The 23250-nt window shown below is 39.0% G+C and overlaps 4 protein-coding genes across 4 annotated transcripts; 2 read left to right on the top strand and 2 right to left on the bottom strand.

The window, feature by feature from the left end:
• Positions 1 to 217: 217 nt before the first annotated feature.
• On the top strand, positions 218 to 10111 carry DIP-lambda (Dpr-interacting protein lambda). The gene is made up of 8 exons (XM_014356902.2): positions 218 to 278; positions 5851 to 5966; positions 7074 to 7259; positions 7528 to 7711; positions 8288 to 8419; positions 9131 to 9250; positions 9332 to 9502; positions 9732 to 10111. Exons 1-8 carry the CDS (start codon positions 218 to 220, stop codon positions 10109 to 10111), a joined length of 1350 nt encoding a protein of 449 aa, XP_014212388.2.
• A 4300-nt stretch (positions 10112 to 14411) lies between these two features.
• On the bottom strand, positions 14412 to 16908 carry Dbp73D (putative ATP-dependent RNA helicase Dbp73D). The gene is made up of 6 exons (XM_014356990.3): positions 16801 to 16908; positions 16131 to 16726; positions 15821 to 16033; positions 15545 to 15755; positions 15029 to 15472; positions 14412 to 14949 (listed from the first exon to the last, which is right to left on the bottom strand). The coding sequence occupies exons 1-6, from the start codon at positions 16821 to 16823 to the stop codon at positions 14592 to 14594; spliced, it is 1845 nt and encodes a 614-aa protein (XP_014212476.2). The 5' UTR covers positions 16824 to 16908; the 3' UTR covers positions 14412 to 14591.
• A 536-nt stretch (positions 16909 to 17444) lies between these two features.
• Positions 17445 to 19353, bottom strand: LOC106642271 (uncharacterized protein C14orf119 homolog). Its single transcript, XM_014356995.2, has 2 exons — positions 19297 to 19353; positions 17445 to 19018 (listed from the first exon to the last, which is right to left on the bottom strand). The coding sequence occupies exon 2, from the start codon at positions 19009 to 19011 to the stop codon at positions 18643 to 18645; it is 369 nt and encodes a 122-aa protein (XP_014212481.1). The 5' UTR covers positions 19012 to 19018; positions 19297 to 19353; the 3' UTR covers positions 17445 to 18642.
• Positions 19354 to 20202: 849 nt separating this feature from the next.
• LOC149375044 (small ribosomal subunit protein uS9) lies at positions 20203 to 21393 on the top strand. Its single transcript, XM_089590874.1, has 5 exons — positions 20203 to 20264; positions 20363 to 20407; positions 20562 to 20693; positions 20962 to 21076; positions 21190 to 21393. Exons 1-5 carry the CDS (start codon positions 20244 to 20246, stop codon positions 21333 to 21335), a joined length of 459 nt encoding a protein of 152 aa, XP_089447000.1. The 5' UTR covers positions 20203 to 20243; the 3' UTR covers positions 21336 to 21393.
• Positions 21394 to 23250: the final 1857 nt, after the last annotated feature.

Genomic DNA, 23250 nt, shown 5'->3' with positions numbered 1-23250 from the left:
ATTGAATTCCCGCGGCGCGATGATAGCTCATCCGGGAAAAGTTGAAAACTTCCCCAGCACTAGATTCACGGGACTCGGCCCGAAAGTTGTAACGCACGCCCCATTAGGCCATAAGCGCTTGAACCGAGTATTCTTATCTGTTTCAGATCGGAAGGAAGAGGGGCCCAGCCCCTGGTGTACTGTACAAGAGCGGCCAAGGGGATAAGAAGCTAATCTCATGGCAGCGCGCAAGCTCGGCGCCCCGGTACCGCTGCTCCTGCTTCTACGGCTCGGCTTGTGTGAGTATACTGATTTTCGTCGAGCACAAAGCACTTTCGCTCCGCCATGTACACGCGCTATCGCTTTCGTTAATTCGACCTCTACAAATCGTCTTTCGACGCGTACACGGCGGAGCGACATTGCTCGAGTGTCAATATGCGTTTTGCGACGCCTGCGACCTGTTGATTTATGGGAAAAAAAAATTTTATGAAAATGAAGAAGAAGGGAAAATAAAGTGAATCTCGAAATGTGCCATTTCGCTTGTTGGGGCGTAAAAATTACAATTCATTATGCATCGGTGCTATCCTCTGTTTTCTAAAACATTTCAATCTCCAAGAAATCCGGAAAACGTATGGACACACGAGATTCATGACTTTTACAAAACGAGAATCCCAAAGTACAAATAAGGGCGTCAAAGGTGTGTATAAAAAGCAAACTGGCGATGAAGCCGAAAAAAACACCTCATGTATACCTACTCGAGAGAAATAAAGTTGTTTTCGTACATTCGTAGCTTTTCTACGCGTTTCGATTGAAATTTGAATTTGATAATAAAACTACTGTCTTCTTGCTCCTTTGCCATAATTAAGGAAATTTAAATGAAAAAACTTGGAATCTTGGAGCATGGCTATTTATTTCATATATTAGTTGGACAATGTGATCCAATATTTCGGAGTCATCCTGACTCCCTCTTCAGGGAACTATGCAGATGCGAACATGAAAATGACTAGTCTTTATCGGTCATGCTGCGTTTGGCATTTTCATGTTCGCGTCTGCATAGTTCCCTGAAGAGGGAGTCAGGATGACTCCGAAATATTGGATCACATAGTCCAACTAATATATGAAATAAATAGCCATGCTCCAAGATTCCAAGTTTTTTCATTTAAATTTCCTGAAATTTGAATTGTTGGATCACTTTTACATTCAACAAAATGTCAACCAAGTATTTTCCGAGTAAATCTGCCTCGAATAATATTACGCCGCATCGGGGCCACAGAGTCGTTACTGCAGCGCATGTAGAGCCGAACGGAGTTAAAGAGGAAAGAAGAATGAGAGAATGGCAGAGCATACGTGTAGCGGGTACACACAGGACGAGAACGATATGGGAGCGCGCGGAGGGAGATATTTTATTAAAATCCGTTTTAATGCCATTGGATTGGGATGAGTTATTGTTATTATCCGGGGATGATGCAGTTAATGCGCAGCCTGCGAGCCCACCACCGGCGAAACGGCCGATGCCCGCTACCAAACCCCCCTCCCACTCTCACTCTTTTGGGGAGATAAAAAAAAATTTTTTTTTTAGCTCTAAAGTGACCGCCCCACGGGGTAGGATACCTATTTATTGCTGTACACGGTGCCGCTGTTTGCTGCCCGATAAACGCAACAATCGCAACGTTGACTCTTGTGATTTCACACGCTTGGCGATAATCGGCACGATTGGTTTTTTTTTTTTTTTTTTTTTTTTTTTTTTTAATCATCTCCCCCTCATCGGCAGCGATGCATTATGGAACCAGCATGCAGAGGACTATAATCTGTTTATCGCGCCAATAACGAGGATTCTTTTTTTTTAATTTGAAGTGTTTATGCGCAAAAACAGAAACCTCGTATGGAAGTAAAATCAAGACCCCAATTGCTATTTAAACGAGAAATAAACAGCAAACATTTTCGTTTGCGGTGAAGAGCAGCACAGCACAAGCAGTCTTTCGCTCAAATTAAAAGTATACATGCAAAGAAAAACACCAAAGCAGCAGCCTCTGCACAGGATCCCAAGGTGGGCCCTGTTATTATGGGTATACCCAAGAGCACGGTTGCTCCGCTCCACCCGTATACCCATTACCTGAGAGTCCACCATAATTACAGCCCAACTAAATCAAGAGCTCGGAATCCGGAGGGGCTGACTTTAATACGTAAATGTATACACGGCGCACGAGAACCACACTATATAGGTGTACGTATAATGCAGTGCACGCAACACCTACTCGAGATAAAAAAATCAAAGAGAAAGCAAGAGTTTGTTCGGCCGCTTTTGGAGCGCGTACAGATGAATTGATCGAACGAGCGATCCTTTCTTTTTTTTTTTCGTATTCCGGGGCGTGCGATGTAAAAGGCTAAAAGTTGGAAGTATAATAGAAGTAAGAGGAAGGAGCGACAGCTATGTATAGTCGGAAAAGAAAAACCTCTGATGAATTTTTTGGCTTCTTCGGGCGGGGGACGAGTCGTCACATCGCCGTACGTCAAGAACAGACATTACACCCATCAGAGCTCACACCGACGCAGCGGACGAGCCGTGTGTGTTGTCCCGGTGACGCGGCTGATATCACTGCGATTTCGACGCTCCGTGATTTGTGGGGCTCTTCAGTGGCAGGGGTTTCCATCGTTCGATCGACGCTTTTTGCTCTGCACGGCTGATTGCCTCTTTTGATTTTTACTCTCGCGTTTATGACAATCAAGCCACTGTTACCAACTCGATCGATAACAATGATAAATTGGAGCAACCTCCGGTTGGCTAACTATATCGAATACCTGTACACCGATGCGTCCGACCAAAATCGAGTGTTACTACTTGCTCGACTAATACCTATATACTTGCAAGACAGATAAAAATGATGGGATGTATTTTTTTCTCGCCCACAAATGCAACTAATTGCTTTCTTGTCTGAAAACCGTACAGTCTTTAAACCGATCGTTCAAAAATTTTACAATTTTCTGAAAAAAAAAAAAAATTACTAACTAACGTCTTGAAGCTCGGAGGCTAAGGAGTCACGCGGATATCTAACCAGGCACGATATTACGAGCTCGTTAGATTAATAGTCGAGGAGAGGTACATGTTGACAATTAAAAGGTCAAACAGCAGATCAGCCACGTGGATTATTCGACGGCGCGCGTACACACAGGATATGGATATATACCATAGTAGAGAGGTACAAACGTACGTGGGAGTAGATTACTTACTTATACGCAAGAGATATGTATAGTTGGAGCAGCGGCAAGCGAGACAAAATTGATAGCTCCCGTGCACGCGTGTAGAGATACCGACTCGGCTCTCTCTCTCTGGCAAAAACGGGCGAGCCGGTGCATGAGAGTAAGGAAAAAATACTCCTGGATATCATCCCGGAATCCTTGCCACGGCGGTGATAGTACCCGAGCGCTTCCTCGTCGTCTCGCGAACCGTAAGATAACGATACTATTATCTCTCTCTGCGCGTGCTTTTCTGTGCCATGTGTACATATATGTATATATTGCGCGTGTACGGCTCCAGTCGTGCAGTATACACCTAACTACCCGAGCCTCGGGTTAACCCGAGCCGAGTGAAAAAAAAATCCCTTTTTCGCGACGATATGCGTGCATAGGTGGAGTATATATACACGAGAGACTCCGCGGCGCTACTTGTGCGTCCACGTTGTACAGAGGAAATCGTTCGTGTAACAAAGATATGATTTTGCTCGAATAGCCTACGGTTACAAAAAAATTGGTACGGGACGAAATGTTTATACGGAGGAGGGAGAAGAACAAGGGTAAAAAACATTGTAAATATTCAAGTGCTCCGGAACGAGCATTTTTTTTTTTTAGTTTTTGCGTGGATACGCGACGCGTATATCCATAGGTAAATCCAGGACGATGGGTGGGATCCAAAGTTTTTTAAAAGGGGGGATCGGAGGCGGAAAAAAGAAGCACGAGGACACGGAGACGCGGGTATTTCACGCACGGGACGATTCCCGCTCTCGAGATTATGGTAACGAGTCGGCCTATGATATGCCACTAGGTACTATCGCATCCGCGATCCTTCCCCAAGGCCCGCATATCCGTGCCTACATATAATATACTCTCGTCGATGGAGTTTGCATAGGTAAACTAACGGCAAGTCGCGGAGATAGGTAGGTATATATCTAGGGGGAACGCCGTCTATCATATTTTTCCAGTCGCTCCTCTCGCAAGTTTCGCTCAAGACAAAGAGAGAGAGAGAGAGAAAGAGAAGGGCACTGTGCACACACACGCGCTGAAAGTTTACCGAAAACATTGGCTCGCTGCGTCCCCGGCAAGTTCCTTCGGTAGGATAGTTGATTCCTCCGCGTCCAACTCACACACGGGCCGGCCCGATTGCGCTGTATATACCTACAAACGATGCGCGTCCCCCTCCATCTACCTAGGGGTCGAATATCTGAAATCAAAGCCCGCGTGTCTCAGGGCCGAGTCTTGCGCGAGTCGACGCAATTACGCGCACTTTTCTTTCACTCCCCCTAACTTTTTCATCCCCCTCACGGAGCCGACACTAGCCCCCCCCCCTTTTTTTAAAATTAGATCCTGATCTCTATGTATACGACTGCACGTAAAAGAGAACACTCGTATTCCCTTTCGGGGAACCGTGGTTTTTTTTTTGGACTTGCGGTAATTCATGAGAGAGATTTCTCTTTTCATTCCTCGTCGCACTTGTCGGGGAAAGAAGCGAGAGGCTCTATTGCCGTGATACCTTCATCATATATATGTATACGTATACGTAATATGTACCGTAAAGTATAGTCGCGGTGAAAATCAGTGGTATAACTTATACATGTACCTGCGAATAAACTATAAAACCGAGGTAGGTACTTTTGGCTGGAAAAAGGGAAAAGCAGGACTTATTCTCAATTACTTGTGGGGTGGTCGCCCCGCGTTTTCTATCTTACAGGTATTATGTAGCCCCAATTGTGGGCGCGCGGTGCTCGCGAGGTCGTCCGTCCGTCTAGTACGAAGAGGAGTAGAAAAGGAACGGATTCAGCTCGAGAGGAGCGGCTCATCAGAATCTCGTGCCACGGAATAAAGTAGAGGAAAGCGTAAAATAGGGGGAGATGGAGGGAGGGAAAAAAGAAGGGCCGCGGTGACGGCTCTTAGCGGCTCAAAGTGGCTTACGGCGTGTTCGCGGCAGTCGAATAAAGAATTAAATGCAAAATTAGAATTCCCTCGGGCGAAACGGCTATACCCTTCTTCCTCTTTTCTATTCGCACGACCACTGGTATCATGATGATGATAATAATAATAATAATAATACCTACCCCCTTGAGCTGCTACGTATAGAGAGGGATGCGCGCGCAAATGCTCGACTCTCTCTCTTGTGCCGGATTACGACTCAAGAATTTTTCCATTTATCGCTCCTCTTGCACGAGCGCTCGCGAAAAATTCAAACTCACCCCCCTCTCCCCTCTGCAGCTTCCTGTCGCTCTTCCGCTCTTTCGAGCTGAGCTATCGCGTAGGTGGGTATTATTCATCGATGCGGACGCAACTATACGCGGGAGACACGCTTTCATCGAGAAAAATATGTCCTTTTTTTTCTACATGATCTACGCGCCCCTCTGTTCTTGACGTTTGTATATGTGTACATGTGGGTCGAATCGCATATTATACAGAACCCACATAGGTACAAATATTAATATAATTTATCGGGGTTCCGAGTGCGGGCACCCGAATGTACACGCATACTTTATATTACGAGTCCTAATGATGTATGGATACGATGCTCGCGTGTGTACCTAAGCGGCCTTCACGACAATTGTGGACGATGTGAGATTGGCTTTCGTTCTCGTGCGTATATATATACGTGCGCTTTTCTCGTGTCCGCAGGTCAAATAATGCCGGAGATTATGCCGGAATTCTTGGCGCCGCTGGAGAATCACACGGTCGTTCAGGGCCGCGACGCGTCCTTTACCTGCGTCGTCAATCATCTCCAGTCCTACAAGGTAAATGATTAATCGATTTCCTCATACGTTACATTACATATTATGTATGTATTAATACTTCGCTTGTTATATCATCATGCCTTTATTACGTCATACGTGACGTTTGTAATACGTCCTATGTCGAGACGAGGTTTATTGTGCTCAAGTAGGTATAATATGTATACGCATCAACGAGATCAAATGTTGGAATTTAATGAAAACGACGCACGTAAACATATTACAGGAATCGTTACACGCTAAACTAACAATATTTGATGTATACTTTGGGAATGAAATAGTATTTATGAAGTAGCACGTAATTCTTTTTCAACAGATTTTAGTGTGTACAAGAATATGCCATTTAATCTCGAGATGAAAGTAGAGTTTTTTTATAAAATCCTGTGGGTACCTTGTTTTTTTTTAATAGCTTGATCATCTGGTGAAAAAATTAGTGGTAAATTGAGAAAAACTGTGATGATTATTTGGAATTCTAAATTTTATCCACAAAAGTTTTTTTCAAAATTTTTTTTTCCCGGTTACAGACCTAAATTTAATATTTAATTTTTGGCCCACGATTTATACGGGAAAAAATGGACTCGATCGATTCTAAAAAATGATATTTTCATAATTGACACTTGGAAAGGTTGATTTTCATGGTTCGAGAGTTATAGTACACTTACGTACAAAAAACTTCATGGATTATTGACACGAGCCGTTATGTGTAAAAAAACTACGTCATTCGAACATATAGTCGACTCAGTAAATATAGTAGTCATCGGTATTCTTTTAAAGGAAACATTGAAATACTCATCATATTACCATATTCTTTGGAACAAAATTAGGAGAGAACGAGCCAACATAAGTCTTTAATATCAACAATTTTGGAGTAAAAAATTCGTAAGGTCGAATATTAAAGAAAATTAATCACACCCACCGATTATCACAGATCGGATTTCATTTGAAGTACAAAATAACTATAAGAAATGCTTACGAAAAACAAACTGGTAAAAATCAAAAGCACATAGTTCCAAGCATTGAAAATTTCTATAGAACAGCCAACCCACGAAAAAAATTTTGAATATTTCAACATATCAACGATAAAAAAAAATAAAAAAATTAAAAAAACAGGTGGCCTGGCTCAAGTCGGACTCGCGCGCCATCCTGGCGATACACACGCACATGGTGGCCCCCAACCCGCGACTGTCCGTAACCCACAACGGCCACAACACCTGGATGCTCCACATATCCAACGTCCAGAAGAATGACTCGGGCACCTACATGTGCCAGGTCAACACGGACCCGATGCTCAGTCAAGTGAGTACGACTCATGTAACATATATTTATGTTTCCATAGAACAGAATATTCCGCTCAACTTTTTTTTGTACGGAGGCGCGCACTACCCCGTTATGGAAATTTGTATAAAAAAAAGTAATGCAAACTCTGGCGCAACGGAATATATACAAAACACAGCCGCGTAACTCAACACGCGAATAAACACGGATGCACCTGTTACCTGCTTCTCTCTTGTAATGACATTCTTTGGTTGTTTATCTCCGTTCCGGGTGGCGCTTTTTCCGAAAGATGGGCAACATGAGCGTCATGATACCACCGGATATCGTGGACGACACGTCGGAGGGCCTGGTGGCGCACGAGGAGGGTAATATCAAGTTACGCTGCGAGGCGACTGGCTGGCCCCAGCCAAATGTCACGTGGAAACGCGAGGACGGCCGGCCCATCGTTTTGCGCGAGAATGGCCAGAAAAAACGTAAGTTGCCCTTTTTTATCGTTTATTTTCAATGCATGCGAAGAGTCGTATTGTAGTGGGCGCACGAAATATGATTTTTTTTCTTTTCTTTTTCTGTATACGCAAACGGTGAGCGCAAAATATACTAAAAGCAACATTTGCCATGGAAGCTTTTATCATCGTTTCAATTATTATTATTATCGTCATCGGTATCGGCTTTTTCTTCAACTTTGATCACCACGCGCTCAATGATTTCGACGAAATTTATTGCGAGTGAATTGACTACTGGTGTGAGATTTTATACTCAGAGATTTTCTACTATGTGGGCAGTAATAGTATATTGAAGCTTTTATTATTAAATTGGTGTACATCAATAAAATGGAGCGAGTGAAAACTACGTGGAATTTTGAACCCGGAGCATACGTAGCTAAATATATTATTATAGTTATATATAACTGAGTCACCAGTGAGCCATGACTTGATAAAATCGGTAAAATCACGGTTGACGTAAATGCGTAAATGCATTGGTTTAGGACAGGCGAGCGTGCATGCGCGGGTTAGGGCGTCTATATGAAACGATAATACGATGTGTTGCAGTGCTGACGAGGTACGAGGGCGAGACGCTGGAGCTGAGCGGCGTGCTGCGGCAAGAAATGGGCACTTACCTCTGCATCGCTTCCAACTCCATACCCCCGAGCGTCAGCAAGCGCTACGCCGTTATCGTCCAATGTGAGTCTCCCACACCACCCCCCTGATGTGCCTATACAGTACAACTTATGCAACAACTACCATGTGTATACATAGACACACAGGACACATTATACAGGGTACCTGTGTACGCTCACCCCTGGCTACGGCTTCGTATTTCCTTCATGTACAACCAACCATTCTGCTATTGTTCGTTCGCGGACTCGATCGGTTTTTCCCTCTTTTTTTTTCTTTTTTTTTTTTTTTTTTTTTTTTTCTTTCACGTCAGGTTTACAAAGGGCATGCAGCTCGTCCTTTTTTTCCTATATACCGTTGGCAAAAAAGCGCAACTGTTTTGTTTAAGATGCCAACAAATGGTGAAGACAAAAATATTTCTTCAACAATCTTGCTCTTGGAAATATTTTCATTTAATCACCCGACACAAGCACGTCAAGCTAATAAAACGTCTTGAACCCGATTAAAAGTTTAACATAAAACCACACCCACGTACATTTTGTAGAATAACATGTATTATCTACTTGCATGTTCAACATTACCCTACGTACATTGGTTATTTTTTCCTCACTCCGATGGGAAGATTTTTTGTTTTCGTCTCGTAAATCCATGAAATTGAGTGTCAGTCGATAAAGATCAAATAAAAGTATTGCAGTACCCCCTGTGGAACTACAGTGACGTCCGATGTATCGGTCGTTTTATCCTGAGACAATAACCGTTCGCTCGTACCTCTTTCAGTCCAACCCTCGGTAAAAGTAACGACGCACGTAGTCCTGGCTCCAGTGACCAAAGACGTCGTGCTACAGTGCACCGTCGAAGCTTCGCCCCAAGCGATGAACACGTGGTACAAGGTCATAGGTAGGAACAAAATCCTACTTTCGATTGATCAGCGGATAAAAGAGCTTTGAACTCGATCGTCATTTTTTTTCTGCCCAACAGGTGACAAGCTACTGCCCAACGACAAGTACGCGATGGCCGAGCGACAGCTCAACGACTACTCCTGGGAGATGAATCTGACGATACGAGCCCTCGAGCCCGCCGACTTTGTCAGCTACATCTGCTCGTCGGAAAACGCGCTCGGCCGAGCTGAGGGCGCCGTTCGGCTGCAAGGTGATGTACAAATTGTGTCCCCATCATGTACTTTGACGGCAAATAACTGTTTGCCTCGTTGAACAATTTTACCAGCATTATTATTATTTTTTTTTTTTCGCGCTGAAAACAATAAGTATATAGCTCAAACGTCCAGGTGCAGAATTTTCATGAAAAAAAAAAGATGATAAGATGCTCAGGGGGAGGGCTTGAAAGAAAAAAAAAAAAAAAAAAAAAAAATTGTCCGCAGAGTTCCGAGACCTGTCTCCAACGACGACCCCGGTGACGCAGTCGCGGCCAAACGACCTGAGGCCCGGGCGCAAGAAGCCGAGCAGCCGGAACCGCACCAAGAACAGGTACCACGGGGAGCCCGGTTCCTCGGAGCTCCACGAGACCCTGGGCGCGAACGAGCTCGGCCACGGCCAGCAGCAGACCAGCCAAGTCGGGCAGTCGGGAGGTGGCACGCGGGGTCAGCAGCAGCAGCGCACCGAGAGGCCCTACCCCCAGCAGCCCTCGGCCCCGACTACCTGGCCGGACGACAGTGCCGGGGTCACGGCTCGGGTCCACGTGTCGCTGCTCGTCGCCTCGTGCGCAGCCGCGATTTTCGCCATCAGGAGGGACGCGCGCTAGGACTACTTCTCGCGTACGCCAAACAACCCTTTTATGTATATTATATTCACACCATATCAGTACCCTTTTTGTTTCTTCTAATTTTTCGTCGGGCCACAGTGTCTAGCAAAGAGCGGGCGTGTAAATAATTATTTTACGACCGGCAAGCGGAGACGTGCGACCTACAGGTATATATAATTTATACGTGTTTAAAGGCGAGGGGTAAATGTCACAAGACTATGTATGTTATATATATATACTGTCCTCACGAGGTAGCTGTTGTTTTACTTCATCGGGTTATGGCTGCTGGTCGCAAACGAAATATATACATGGGTGTACGGATATACATATATTTTAGGTAGTAGGCGTCAGACGCGCGTGAAGCAAAAATCGTCAAAGTGTCGCGAAACGGGTCTTCCTCTACATTTATAAGGCGAGTCGCGGGGGGGAATCACTTATGCATAAACATATAATATGTATACATATATATGGAATGAACGTTTATCCCCTTGTTACATTGTGTAGGTACGTACCGTTGGGTCACGGCGCGCGTGCGAGTATATAACACGTGTATAATAATAATATCGTGCGCGACGCCGTGCTCGCGTACCTATACATGCAATATATTAATTATACCGATTGTTCGTTCGATTGTTATTATATATACGAGTGTAAATACAATGATATGGAATATAACAACGAGTAGATATGTTATATATACCCATCGCTTGATTATAACGAAGGTGGCTATATTATGTATGTTGCCGTTGACGCACAAAATATGTGTATGACGAAATGTTGGGCTAGTACGTATGAGTTTGTTGTGCTGATAAGTATAATATTAAAGGCGAGCATGAAAATTCAGTGAAGGAGGCTGTTGGAGTAATGTGAAAATGGAAAAAAAAAAAAAAAAAAAACTGGAAAAGTGGCTCTTTTACCGGTAGGTGAAACAATCTGTTTTATCTTGTTCCGAAATCGCTGGTAGAATTGAAAATATTATGCGCGGTTTAAATTGCAACAACTGGATTTTGAGTGAACTGAGATGAGTTTTTTTTTTTTTTTTTTTTTTTTAACGCGATACCAACAGATCCAAAATGCTTGCGTTAAATCCCGTAATTCCAGCTCAAGAAGACTGTAAATAGTTATAAGTATATACATATTTAGAGCGTATGCCGTAGGTACGGAATCGAACTGCTCCGGAGGGAGAAATATTTTAGCACCGTTGAACGAGTGCCGTTGATGAAATTGTAACGTTTGTAATATTACCGATCGGCTGCAGTTGGCGTAATCAAACGAATGCATAGATAAAGGGGGGAAAAGGTGGTATGATCGAGATATTTAAACAAACAAAAACCATGCATCCTAATTTAAAAAAAAAAAAATCCCCTCATGTTTTATAACAGTACAGATACCATATTATATCAGGGCTGGAGTTTGTCTCGAAATTCTCGGTGGCTTTTACTTCCATTCCCATCGAGTACGTGCACGCCTCATCAGATCGAGAGAAAAAGTGGTGCACAGCTGATGATAGAAAAATCGGAATTGTATAACACACTAAAAAAAAAGGCATCATAAACTTGGCAAAACGAAAAGTAATAACAACAACAACGACGACGATCGCAATAACGGGAGTTTGTTTGCCTTAAGCGCTGGGATCTCGCGCAAAACCGCTCAAGCCCGGGTAAAAAGGAAAAGTTTAATTACAAGCTGCACGGCCGCGGGGGGGGGGAAAGGAGAGGCAAATTAACTCGGGAGCATCCCGGCTTATATACACGCTCCGGGGGGCGGTTGTACCGGGGCCACGTATATACGCGCGATATTTCACACGCGGAGGGGGAGAGTTTAATCGCCGTACATTTATACACAAGAGCGGGTCAGATTTTTCCCTCCCAGATCTCCTTCCCCCGAGTTCGCACCCGTCCTCCTCCTCCCCATCTGCTACACGGATTACGGCCGCGCGGGCGATGTTAATTAAGCCACGACGGCGGTCAGCGGGACCGTGTCCGCGCCACATCGACCGAGGAGCTGTGTGTATGCGTCGACCCGCCACGAGCTGCTTGATAATACATGGGAGGGCCGTGGCCGCAGACTTGAGCGATCGGGGCGGGACTACGGAGTGCATTAAGTGCTGCGCCACCTGAGAAATGTCTTATCTTAATTTAAATGGAGCGACCGGGTCTGGGTAAGTGTGTGTGTGTGTACCTGCACTCGCTCTCTTCGATGTCGGGCCAACGGTTTGCGAAATTAAATCAAGCTTTTTTTTGCAATTTTAACGCGAGACCAAAGTTTTTTTTTTTCTTTTTCCTCTTTGCATCGCGAGAATATTACGTCGACATATCGCTCAACCGTTGTGTGTCAAACGGAAAGAGTACAAAAATTGGAAAAACAACGCACAACCCCTCATTTGCTTGGAAAAGCATAGCATCGCTTTTTTTTTTTTTTTTTGGTTGGATATCATTATGAGCTTGGAAATGCCCCGTTTCCTTTACCTGTAATATCAAACATGTATAAATAAAAACATAAAAATTAATTGTCAAAGGGATATTATGGCGAGGAGTACCGTGCGAAGATAAATAACTCACGAGGTGCTTTAATCATTAATTCGCGTGTAGTGTGTGATGGAATAATTTTCGCCTGTCCATATGTGCAGCGCGATAAATCATGACAATAATAAAATACTTGTATCGTATTAAACACATTTAGTAAATTTGACAGCATTGGTCAAACGTATACATATATATTATGTACATAAGTATACAGCATAATAAATAGAGTGTGAGGAAAAAATTCAATGTTTTTCAAACGAAAATGAAACGCAACTACTTATCGTCGAAAGCCCGAATTTTAAAATGCATATCCCCCGACTCGTGCTCTCCCCGCGTAAATTGCTTCGTAACTACAATCAAATACGATTATGGATCTTTTTTTCTTTTTTTTTTTTTTCGTCACAAATTCTGTACGGGTATTCCATCCGTTATAATTGATACGAAGCAAAACAGGCGTACCAGCCCAAAGCGAAGCCTAAAAATCGAGAATCAAGCACGAGTTTTTTTTTTTTTCGCGTGAAATTGCGTGTATCTCTTTACGAGCCTTCATATTTGTACAGGCGAGCGAAAATGAGTTAGTTTTCTCTGTTTGGTGTAGTGTGTGATGCGCGATCGGTGCGTTTGTTCTTTAAAATGAACGAAATCAAACGAAAAGTTAATCGGATGCGTGGGAGTATAAAATTGACTTTCAGTTTAAATGATATATAAAGTTTTGCAGAGCGCCACGATAATACAAAGGAAATCCATTTGTTTATTTATTTCGTAGCTATTGGCAAATGTTGATTTTATCGCGTGGGCGATATTCCACGCGATAAGTAAATAAATTTTTATCCACGCGTGTGTGTTTGTACAAAATTGAAACTGGTTCGATAAATGTGAATATATTAGCATAACAGGTAGCCGTGAAGTTTGATTTTTATCAATAAAATTCGCAAAGCACAAATTTCGTGTATAATAAACCATTTACGAAACGCGTTTTGCAAACGTTCAACAAAATAAATATCATTCGTTTATAGGTTCAAAAACATTTGTATCCATCGCATGTGAATAAAGGAATGTGTGAGCTTTACATTTATTTTTTCCTTTCTTTATAGTGTATAGCGGTTATTTCGCGTGAATTTGAATGTTATGATCAAAATGTTGTTTGAAAAATGATGAATACGTATGTTTTTCAATTGTAAAACGTAAAAAATTTCTTGACCAAAAAAAGCAATTTACATGCTAAATACTGCCAAAGAATTTATAAATCACTTGTTTAAACTGAAAGTCAATAGAGGCTTTCAATGTTTGTTGAATTTTAAAAGCTAGCGATTTTTGTACCAAAGATTCGAACACTGTAAAAATTCGTAAATTCTGGGTTAGTACGATAGTTTGTTAATTGAATGATTTTTTGTAAATACGTGTGCAAAGTTCAAAGGTTCGAAAAATATACATTATGAGGGTTAAAACATAAATATATTATGTACTTGAGCCGTTTGATTGGAAAAACAATGTATAACTAAACTAAATTATATTATAACTTACTTAATAAAGTTAATTTTTTTGGATGAGTGGATACTCGATACAACGAATAAGTATAACAGCACTGAGTGGCTCTCAGTAATTGTATTACGCAAAAATATCAAATATATCAATTTCAAATTTTAAAAAGTGTATTTGGTCGAGCCTAATAATTATTCAAAAAATGAATTGCAGTTAATTATTGCCATATAAAATTTTAATTTACGAATGATTACCTTGAAGGCAATAAGAATGAGTGGAACGATACAAGTGTTATGTTATACTGAATTAAGCTGAATCTGAGATCATCTGTGAAGCGGAAGAGGTACATTCGTGTACTATGTATAATACTATTAACTTCAGACAATAAAATGTTATTATGGATGTTATTCATTATTATAGTACAATTTATTCACAGCTTACCCATATTATGTTTATTTACACAGATAATAGCATCACGTTTTGACCATACGTTTGTGATTTTTTAACCGTTTGAGATTTAATTCTTGTTCGCTAGTTAGGGCAGATTTCAAATTCTCCAAATGGCTCTGGTAATCGACAGTCTTGGCAAATTCTTCCAAATCTAGCATCTCTACGGTAGGTACCGTTTTACCGACTTTGCTCAGCATTTTACCAAAAAGAGCAGTTTGATTTGATAGAAGCAAAGATATGGCTGTGCCTGGAATGCCACCTCTGCCCGTTCGACCAGCTCTGTGAATGTATCCTTTGACGTGCTTTGGAAGATCATATGAAATGACGAACTTTATTTCAGGAATATCCAATCCTCGGGCTAATGCATCTGAACTGATAAGTCTAAAAATAAAAGCAAAAAAATATAATTTGTATTTTAAAGATGTATAAACATTATTTGGAATTTGTTATGTATATTTACATTTTCACTGTCCCTTGGGTAAACTTTTCAAGTGTCTCTTCTCGTTGCTTGGAACTCAACTGCGCCGAAAGTTCACCAACAACTAAATCCTTACTTTTAATCAAAGATTGCAAAAGTATTGCCAGTCTATGGGCAGCTTCACCCGAATTCGTAAAGACCAAAGTTTTTTCAACTTTTTCACTTTCTGTTAAGAGTTTGAAAAGCGCAAGTGGCTTGTACTGAAGTGTGCACTCGACAACTCGCTCAGTTAATTCACTTGGATTTCCATAACGGCTGGTAAAGTTATTTAAATTTTTGTCGAGATTCAAGTCCCTGTCAAGCTTCTCAAGATCGACGACCGCCGATGTAAACAGTATAGGTCTGAATAAGCCTAATCTGCTTAATTTTTCAGGATCTTGCGATAAAGTTGCACTCAGAAGTATTTTCTGTGCTGGAGTGTTCAAACTAATAAAATTTAGGAAGTAATTCAAGTTAACGTTGTCAAGTGTGTTTTAATAATTGAAAATAATTTAATACCAAGAGCGAATATTTCCTAATGTAAGAGGCGGAGCTTTGGAGTGTGGAAACGGTATGTACTGCAGCCAGTCTGTAGTGCGATCCGCTTCATCGATGACTAAAAACCTAAGGGCCGATAGGGAGAATCCATCAGTCTTCCTGATATGATCTACCAAGCGTCCAGGTGTGGCAATGACTATGTCAACCAAACTGGTGAAATTTCCATTTTCAGCTAAAAAAAAATTCATTTTATTTATGTAAGAACAATAAACCAAAAGTAACAACAAAAGTATTTACTTTTTTTGACAAGTTTTTGTTGTTCTTCTTTGAATGATGAAGCACCAGAAATTAATGCCACTTTCAGCGATGTGCTACTGGAATACTTTTGTACAACTTTATAAACTTGAGTAGCAAGTTCTTGAACAGGTAAGACTATAAGACACCTGACCATCTGAATAAAACTATTTTGAAGCAGTTGAATGATCGGAAGCACATAAGCCAAAGTCTTGCCTGTAATGTAAAAATTGAAAATTAAATTCATCAAACACAAATAAAATATGTGCAGTGATAAAAAAACATTTAAATTTTCAAAAATTCTATAGCATACCACTTCCCGTAGGCATGCACACACATGTATCTCTAACCCATCTTCCGAGTTTGTAGTCTCTATCACATTTGATAAGCCAAGACAAGACTTGTGATTGCACAGGAAATAATTTATCAATACCATCAGCCTTGAGTATGTCCACTAGCTTAGAATCTAAAAGGTCCTGCATTTCTTCTAATCTAGGACCATTGTGCAAGTCTGCAGACACTAATTCGGCATGCGTGAGCCAATGAGGCAAGACCCTCTTAACGACTTGAGTTTTGGCTTTTTTGTGACTTCCAAGAATCGTAAACTCTTGCTGATCACTCTTAGGCAGTTCTTCCGGTTTGTCCGAAACATTGTTCTCTTTGATACCTCCCTCATCCTGATCATCAATCTTCTCATTATCTGGCTCGAGTTTTCTCTTTGGAGCCTTTTTCTTTTTACTCTTTTTTTTTAAACCTTCAGCTTTTGCTTTCTCTGCCTTTCTTGCCTTGACAGCTTTCTTTTTTGCTTGTTTGGCTTCTTTCTCTGCCTTTCTTTCAGCGATTCGTTTAAGCAGTTCATTAAGATGGTTATATTGAGGGTCTACTGACTTAACCTCCTCTCCCTCGTACCTTTAAATAATAAAATTTGTTTTACCATTTAAAGTCGTCGAAAAAAAAAAAAAAAAAAAAAAGATACAACTTACCGATTTATCACAAACAAACTCATCACAAACACTTTTTTTCACTAAATATGTGGCGTCTGCTGCAATATCTTGCATTCACGTCTGAATCTGTACGAATAAAGGGCTATACTCCCGTCCAGTATAGTAAACAGAGGCATAAAGGTCTGTTCACGACATTTTTACGATTATGGATGAATGGTGGTTGATTTCAAAAGTATAGATTCATCCAAAATTTACATTATTCTTTCCGCGTACTTACAAAGAATGTAAAAATTTAATAGATTAAATTTAAAAAAAAATGTACTTGTAAAATGAAAAACGGTTCTATGTTTTCAAACAACTTTTAAAGGGCCATTTTTTATTTTCTCGACAATTTGCAAAAAAATTTCAGGAATCCAAATGATCTTATATATGATCTATAATTCATCAAAAAAAATTTTATTCATTGCAGTGTATCGCATATTGTGATCAATATACGATATACATATATTTGGAGCTTAATCGTGGTATTCATTGTATCGCAAAAAATACAGCTCTCAAACAAATAAGGCAAACATGTAAAACAATTATTCTTGTTTATGTACCTATTGTCTAAAAAGGGGTAGTAAAAATAGCGTTTATTTAATCAACGTTAATAAAAATAATTACAATTGTTTAATGCAGGGTTAAAATTTGAAAAAAATGTATATTTCGAAATTATTTCAACATTCACGAATTTTTTACAGGAGCGGCAGTGCGTAACTTATTTTCCGTATACCGCCTAAGGTATACTTAATAATATACGTAACATTGTACGTAACACATACATTAAATAGTACAACATGTAATTCTTTGAAATTAATTTAAACAATTTCATAATTAATTTGTTTAAGCAATTGCACTAATCGCACACAAGTGCAAGAACTTATCGTACTCTTTATGCCAATTTTCAGTTAAAGGCTCTGATTGCCTACTTTTTCCAATGCATATAAATCCGCATCTCAGGTCCTTGCCTGGGTATTTCAACTTTTTCTGTACAAAATACAGATGTACTAGGAACTCTGATATGTTTATAAAATGATATATGTTATATAGAACTGTTCACACAAGATGGCAGATTAAAAATCCAATTCTGAAATCTTGAAGATTGGATTTGGATACATTGATTTTAAAATTAAAGAAATATACAAACAGATGAAAAAATCGGATCCATTGGATTCACTGAATTTGTTGCTTCAGTGGTAAGTATAAAAAAGGAGAGTGCGTGGCCATACATTACAACACGAAAAACGAGAGACTAAGTTGCTTCAAGTTAGACAACAACCAGCTTTCGTTCTGCAACTATTTGAGTGTGAGAATAATAGTATAAACTTCTTCAAATAATATTGAAAAGCATATATCCACTATCATCCGCAGTAGGCCCTTTACAAGGTCTTTTGGAACCATTGTGTTTCATGGCAACGATTTCGTATTACATACACATTTTTACAAGAGATGTCGATTGGAGAAATGAGAATGATTTTTAACATTATATGAATTCTGAAAGAATCTTACAATTTTAGCTAATATATTCGGTCAGCAGTACAAAATTCACTGGACTAATTAAAACCGTTATTTTTTTTCAAACATAAAATATGCAGTGTATTATGAGATTATGCATGATAGTGATTCAATAGAACCATTAGAATCCTATTGTTTATCAAAAACAAAAATGTTTTAATGATATTAATAAAAACAATACACGTAATCCAGAATTCTTTCGTTCCATTGGAATGTTTTTCTCATTATCGAGCAGAACTAGTAAAAATCACACAAAAATAGTGATGTCTCTCGCATTAGTAAACAAAAACGTTTTCACCATTTCTCGTTACTCATATAAAAACATTAGGATTCATTATGAATGGCAGCTGCGGCGCCATCCTCTCCATTACTACCCGCATTAAGCCTCTGGTCATACTTTTCTGCAAATTTAGGATCCATATGTTTGATGGATGTTACAAGCGAGTTCTTTTCCTGCTCGGACCAATTTTGGCTCCATTCGCGAAAAAGCTTGATCCTGCACTGGAAAAGACTCGGCGGTCTGTTTGAGTCTTCTTTGCCGAGATTTAGATTACTTAGCAAACCATTCACAAGACCCGAAGAGCCGCATTCCATCAATACTCCGACAAAGTCATCACGTTGCATTTCTGACCACTCGCAAAACCATTCGATAACATAGCGAATTTGGGCTTGGTTAGATAACGTCGTTGACATCTTTCATCTGAAAGAAAATTTATTTAGTCGTATATACAGACATACACTAGGTGCATTGGGTACTTTTTTGTGAACACGTAGTTATTAAGTAAAAATTAATATGAAACATGATAAAGGGACCAAGTTATGTATATTCTTATCAATAATGAAGCGAGGTTAGGTTATTAATTTTTACTTTAATTCAATTGATTACTTTTTCTAAGTCACTTAAAATACAAATGTTTATTTTTTCTATACTTACAAATTGAAAAAAAAAAAAAAAAAAAAAAAAAAAAGTTTACCAACCAGTCGTGATAGAACGTAATGTTCTTAGGTGTCGTCGGCTTTTGTTTACATTTATGGAGTCTGTGTTATATATACGGAGGATCGCGCGTACGCGAAACGGTCCGCGAAACGTAATAAAAAAACGCTAGTTAGTAAATTTGTTCATATACATGAAAATATGTGTCCAATACGCAAAATTGTGATCACATCATAGAGATAATATACTGGATCATATGCGTAATTGCGTACGCGAATCATATCCTACGTATTATATTAACAGAAATTTCTCGCTCAGATTGTTATAAAATAAATCATTTCGACCGACAGAAAAATTTTCGATCGCAAAAGGAAACTCGCGTTTGGGAGTTTTTTTTTGCGTGCGCGAATTATTTAATTGTTCTTTTATATTTAATTATTTTCAATTAATGGCATGTAGCGGTTGAAAACGGATAAAAACGGACCGTTTTGCGTATAGGTATAGTACAGGCCGTCCTCTCACAGACTATTAATTTAATTATTAAATAAATGTCGTAGGTAAGTAATAAAATCAGATTGGAAAATATTATATGGTTTTACTTTGAAAAATTATATCTACCAACAAAACGTATAAGTCAATATTTTTTAAATCAATCAATCGTTTAATAGTTGCCAATAGAAATGTGTTTTTTTTTTTAAATAATAAATAAGAGTAAAAAATGAGATATTTAACATATAACTAAGAACAACAATGCACCCAGCCATAGAATGGCATGTAAGGTGTAAATATATTTCTTTTGAATTTAAATTAAATTTTGCCGCGTAAGTAGAGCCAATCACGAATAAAATATTTCAGTTGGCCAGCATGGCTCCCCTCAAGCTCATGCTATAGCTCATAACTTGTCTGGCCGTCTGGCGTTCTGCCAGATCTTGTTGATTGCTTCAATTGCTTGTCCGTGTGCGTTGTAACGCACTCTTAAAGTTTAGCTGTCATGATGGCGACGCCGCAAAAGGTGGGGTTAGTTTTCGGCAAATTTATTTTAACTATCATAATATTAATACTTGATTCGATCCAATCAAATGTTTAACATTTTAATTATTTTTGTTTCAGAAACAAAAGCCACAGATCCAATCTGTTCAGGTTTTTGGACGTAAGGTAGGTTTTTTTTGGTGTTAATTTTTTTGGCCGAGATTCTGACAACTTGACCATGCGTGCATGATATATTTTTGTTGATTAGAAATACAATATTTTTATTCGACCACTGTTTAAGTACCTTAAGATTATATAATTATCCATCTTTTCTCAACAGAAAAGTGCCACAGCCGTTGCTTATTGTAAACAAGGGCATGGAGTCATGCGGGTGAACGGACGTCCTCTAGAACTATTTGAACCCCGTGGTCTGCAGTACAAACTTCAGGAGCCGATACTTTTACTTGGCAAGGTATGCTTACTACACACCTTTTCATGTTATTTCTTACATGTGTAGAATTTCACTTGTTTTATTTTCATTTTTGAGAGGCTTTTTACAAGCTTCTCGTCTTACAAAGTATAGGGTACATTAATTGGTCATTCTGATGAATTTAACTTATTCCGAACATGATAGTTCTTGATTACACAATGGTTTTTACTGAATTCACTCTCTTGTATCTTTAAATGTTCAGAAATGTATGAATTGATGGACTAACAAACTTTTTTCTTTATCTCTACAGGAGAAATTTGCTGGTGTTGACATAAGAGTCAGAGTTAATGGAGGTGGGCATATATCACAGATATATGCCATTAGGCAAGCAATAGCTAAAGCTTTGGTTGCATATTACCAAAAATGTAAGTATAGTTATGAAAAACTATGAACTTAATCACATTAAAACGGTCACAAGAACTACTTTTAATGTCAATAAATGAATTGAACGTTTTCTTATTTGGCAAATATTTTTTAGATGTTGACGAAGCAAGCAAAAAGGAAATTAAAGAAATCCTTATCACATACGATAGGACACTTTTGGTCGCAGATCCTCGGCGATGCGAACCGAAAAAGTTTGGTGGTCCGGGTGCCCGTGCTCGATACCAAAAGTCTTACCGTTAATATTCAAAAACTTTTTTTTTCTTCAATGTTATTGAATAAAAACTTGTAACAAAACTAACTTAAGTTGAATGATGTTATTGTATCCTAGATAAATTTATTTAATATTTTTAATGAAAGTAATCCTGAGCATTGATGAAACATCACCTAAATACAGTCTTTAGTTTATAAACACTGAATTACAAATGGGAAAATGATGATAGTCTTTTGCAATTTCTCTCTAAGCTAAATGTAAAAGTTGTAAATTTTTATCCCATTCTTCAAGGTTTATCTTTCAAAAAAATGATTTTTCGTTTCATCTACCTACACCTATCATAGTCAAAATTATCATAGTTTTTTTGGAGAACAGATCGACTACATGGTGCATTCCGTTATTGTCGCGAGACTCGCAAAGAGAAACGGAACGCTTCAAAATTCTTGCAAAACTGAAAAGGAGCGTTCCGAAATCTCGAATTGCGAGACTGCGAGTATCCAAAGCGAACTAACTTTGAAATCATTATATTTATCAACAAAGCGACCAGTAAGCGCCCTGGGTTATGTGGTGATTGGGGCTTTTGTTATTATTCAATACATTAAATTACAAAGTGGCCAGTAGGCGCTTTGGGTTACTGGGTTAAATAGCTTAGGGTTTATTTATTTATCACATGTGAAATGTCGAGTTATCTGGGTTTTTGCGTCATGCTCCATATAGTCAATTTGAATGTCGCGCCACTTTGGATGCCCCAATTTGGCTTCGCTATTCAAGAGACCAAGATGCAATTCTACGGAAGCCCGGTAACGACATCGTGCGTGCAGGCTTGAAAGCTAGATTGCATGCGTGAAAGGTATCGAGTTGCAAGATTGCATGCATGAAAGGTAGCGAGTTTCGTTTTACACGGAAATCTCCGTGTGTTGGTACACCTCCGGCCATATATATATATGTCTAGTTTTTGTTTTGCTTAGATATCAAACGTCAATGAGAAGGCTCTAGTCTTAAGAAAAATGTATTTTTATTAATTTTTATTTGTCAAAAATGCCCAGAATGATGTCATGTGTGCAGGCTTCAAAGTTATTTTGAGATTCATAGTAACCTACATCCATTGATGAAGCTACATTTTTTTTTTCTGTTTATATCCAAATATTCCAAATTATTAATAAATTAAACAAATATTTAGAAAATTAAAATTGATTCTCTATAGAAACATTTTTTTTTGTTCGTTCGACAAATAAAAAGTAAAATAGGATCCACATGCACTATTTCTTAAACTAATCTTTGTATATATTTCTAATAAATATATTCCAACTTGAATGGATTAAATAAAATATAAGTTTTCTGTGACAGTGTTATTGTAACAGTATTGAATTATTATACTTTAACTATAATTTTATAGTGTTGACTGTAGACTTAATTGTCAACTCTACTTGGGACTCTGCACTTTTAACGTCTCTTGATTAGATTCATCTTGAAGCAAAAAGGTAAGTTTGGAATAAGTTTATGCTTTAATTATTAACGAGAAAAAAAAAGGGATCTAATATTTCAAACAGGAAAAATTAAATTATTAACCTTTTAAGTACTCATACAGTACATAACCTTCAAACTTTTTTCCTGAAACCTGATTTGGTTTTTCCTGTTTGAAATATTAGATCCCTTTTTTTTCTCGTTAATAATTAAAGCATAAACTTATTCCAAACTTACCTTTTTGCTTCAAGATGAATCTAATCAAGAGACGTTAAAAGTGCAGAGTCCCAAGTAGAGTTGACAATTAAGTCTACAGTCAACACTATGAAATTATAGTTAAAGTATAATAATTCAATACTGTTACAATAACACTGTCACAGAAAACTTATATTTTATTTAATCCATTCAAGTTGGAATATATTTATTAGAAATATATACAAAGATTAGTTTAAGAAATAGTGCATGTGGATCCTATTTTAC

Source organism: Copidosoma floridanum, unplaced genomic scaffold, assembly GCF_036245765.1.
Source record: "Copidosoma floridanum isolate Cflo_tuat_1 unplaced genomic scaffold, Cflo_Japanese_pri ptg000013l, whole genome shotgun sequence".
NCBI lineage: Eukaryota > Metazoa > Arthropoda > Insecta > Hymenoptera > Encyrtidae > Copidosoma > Copidosoma floridanum.
This window is presented reverse-complemented; position numbering and strand designations above follow the sequence as displayed.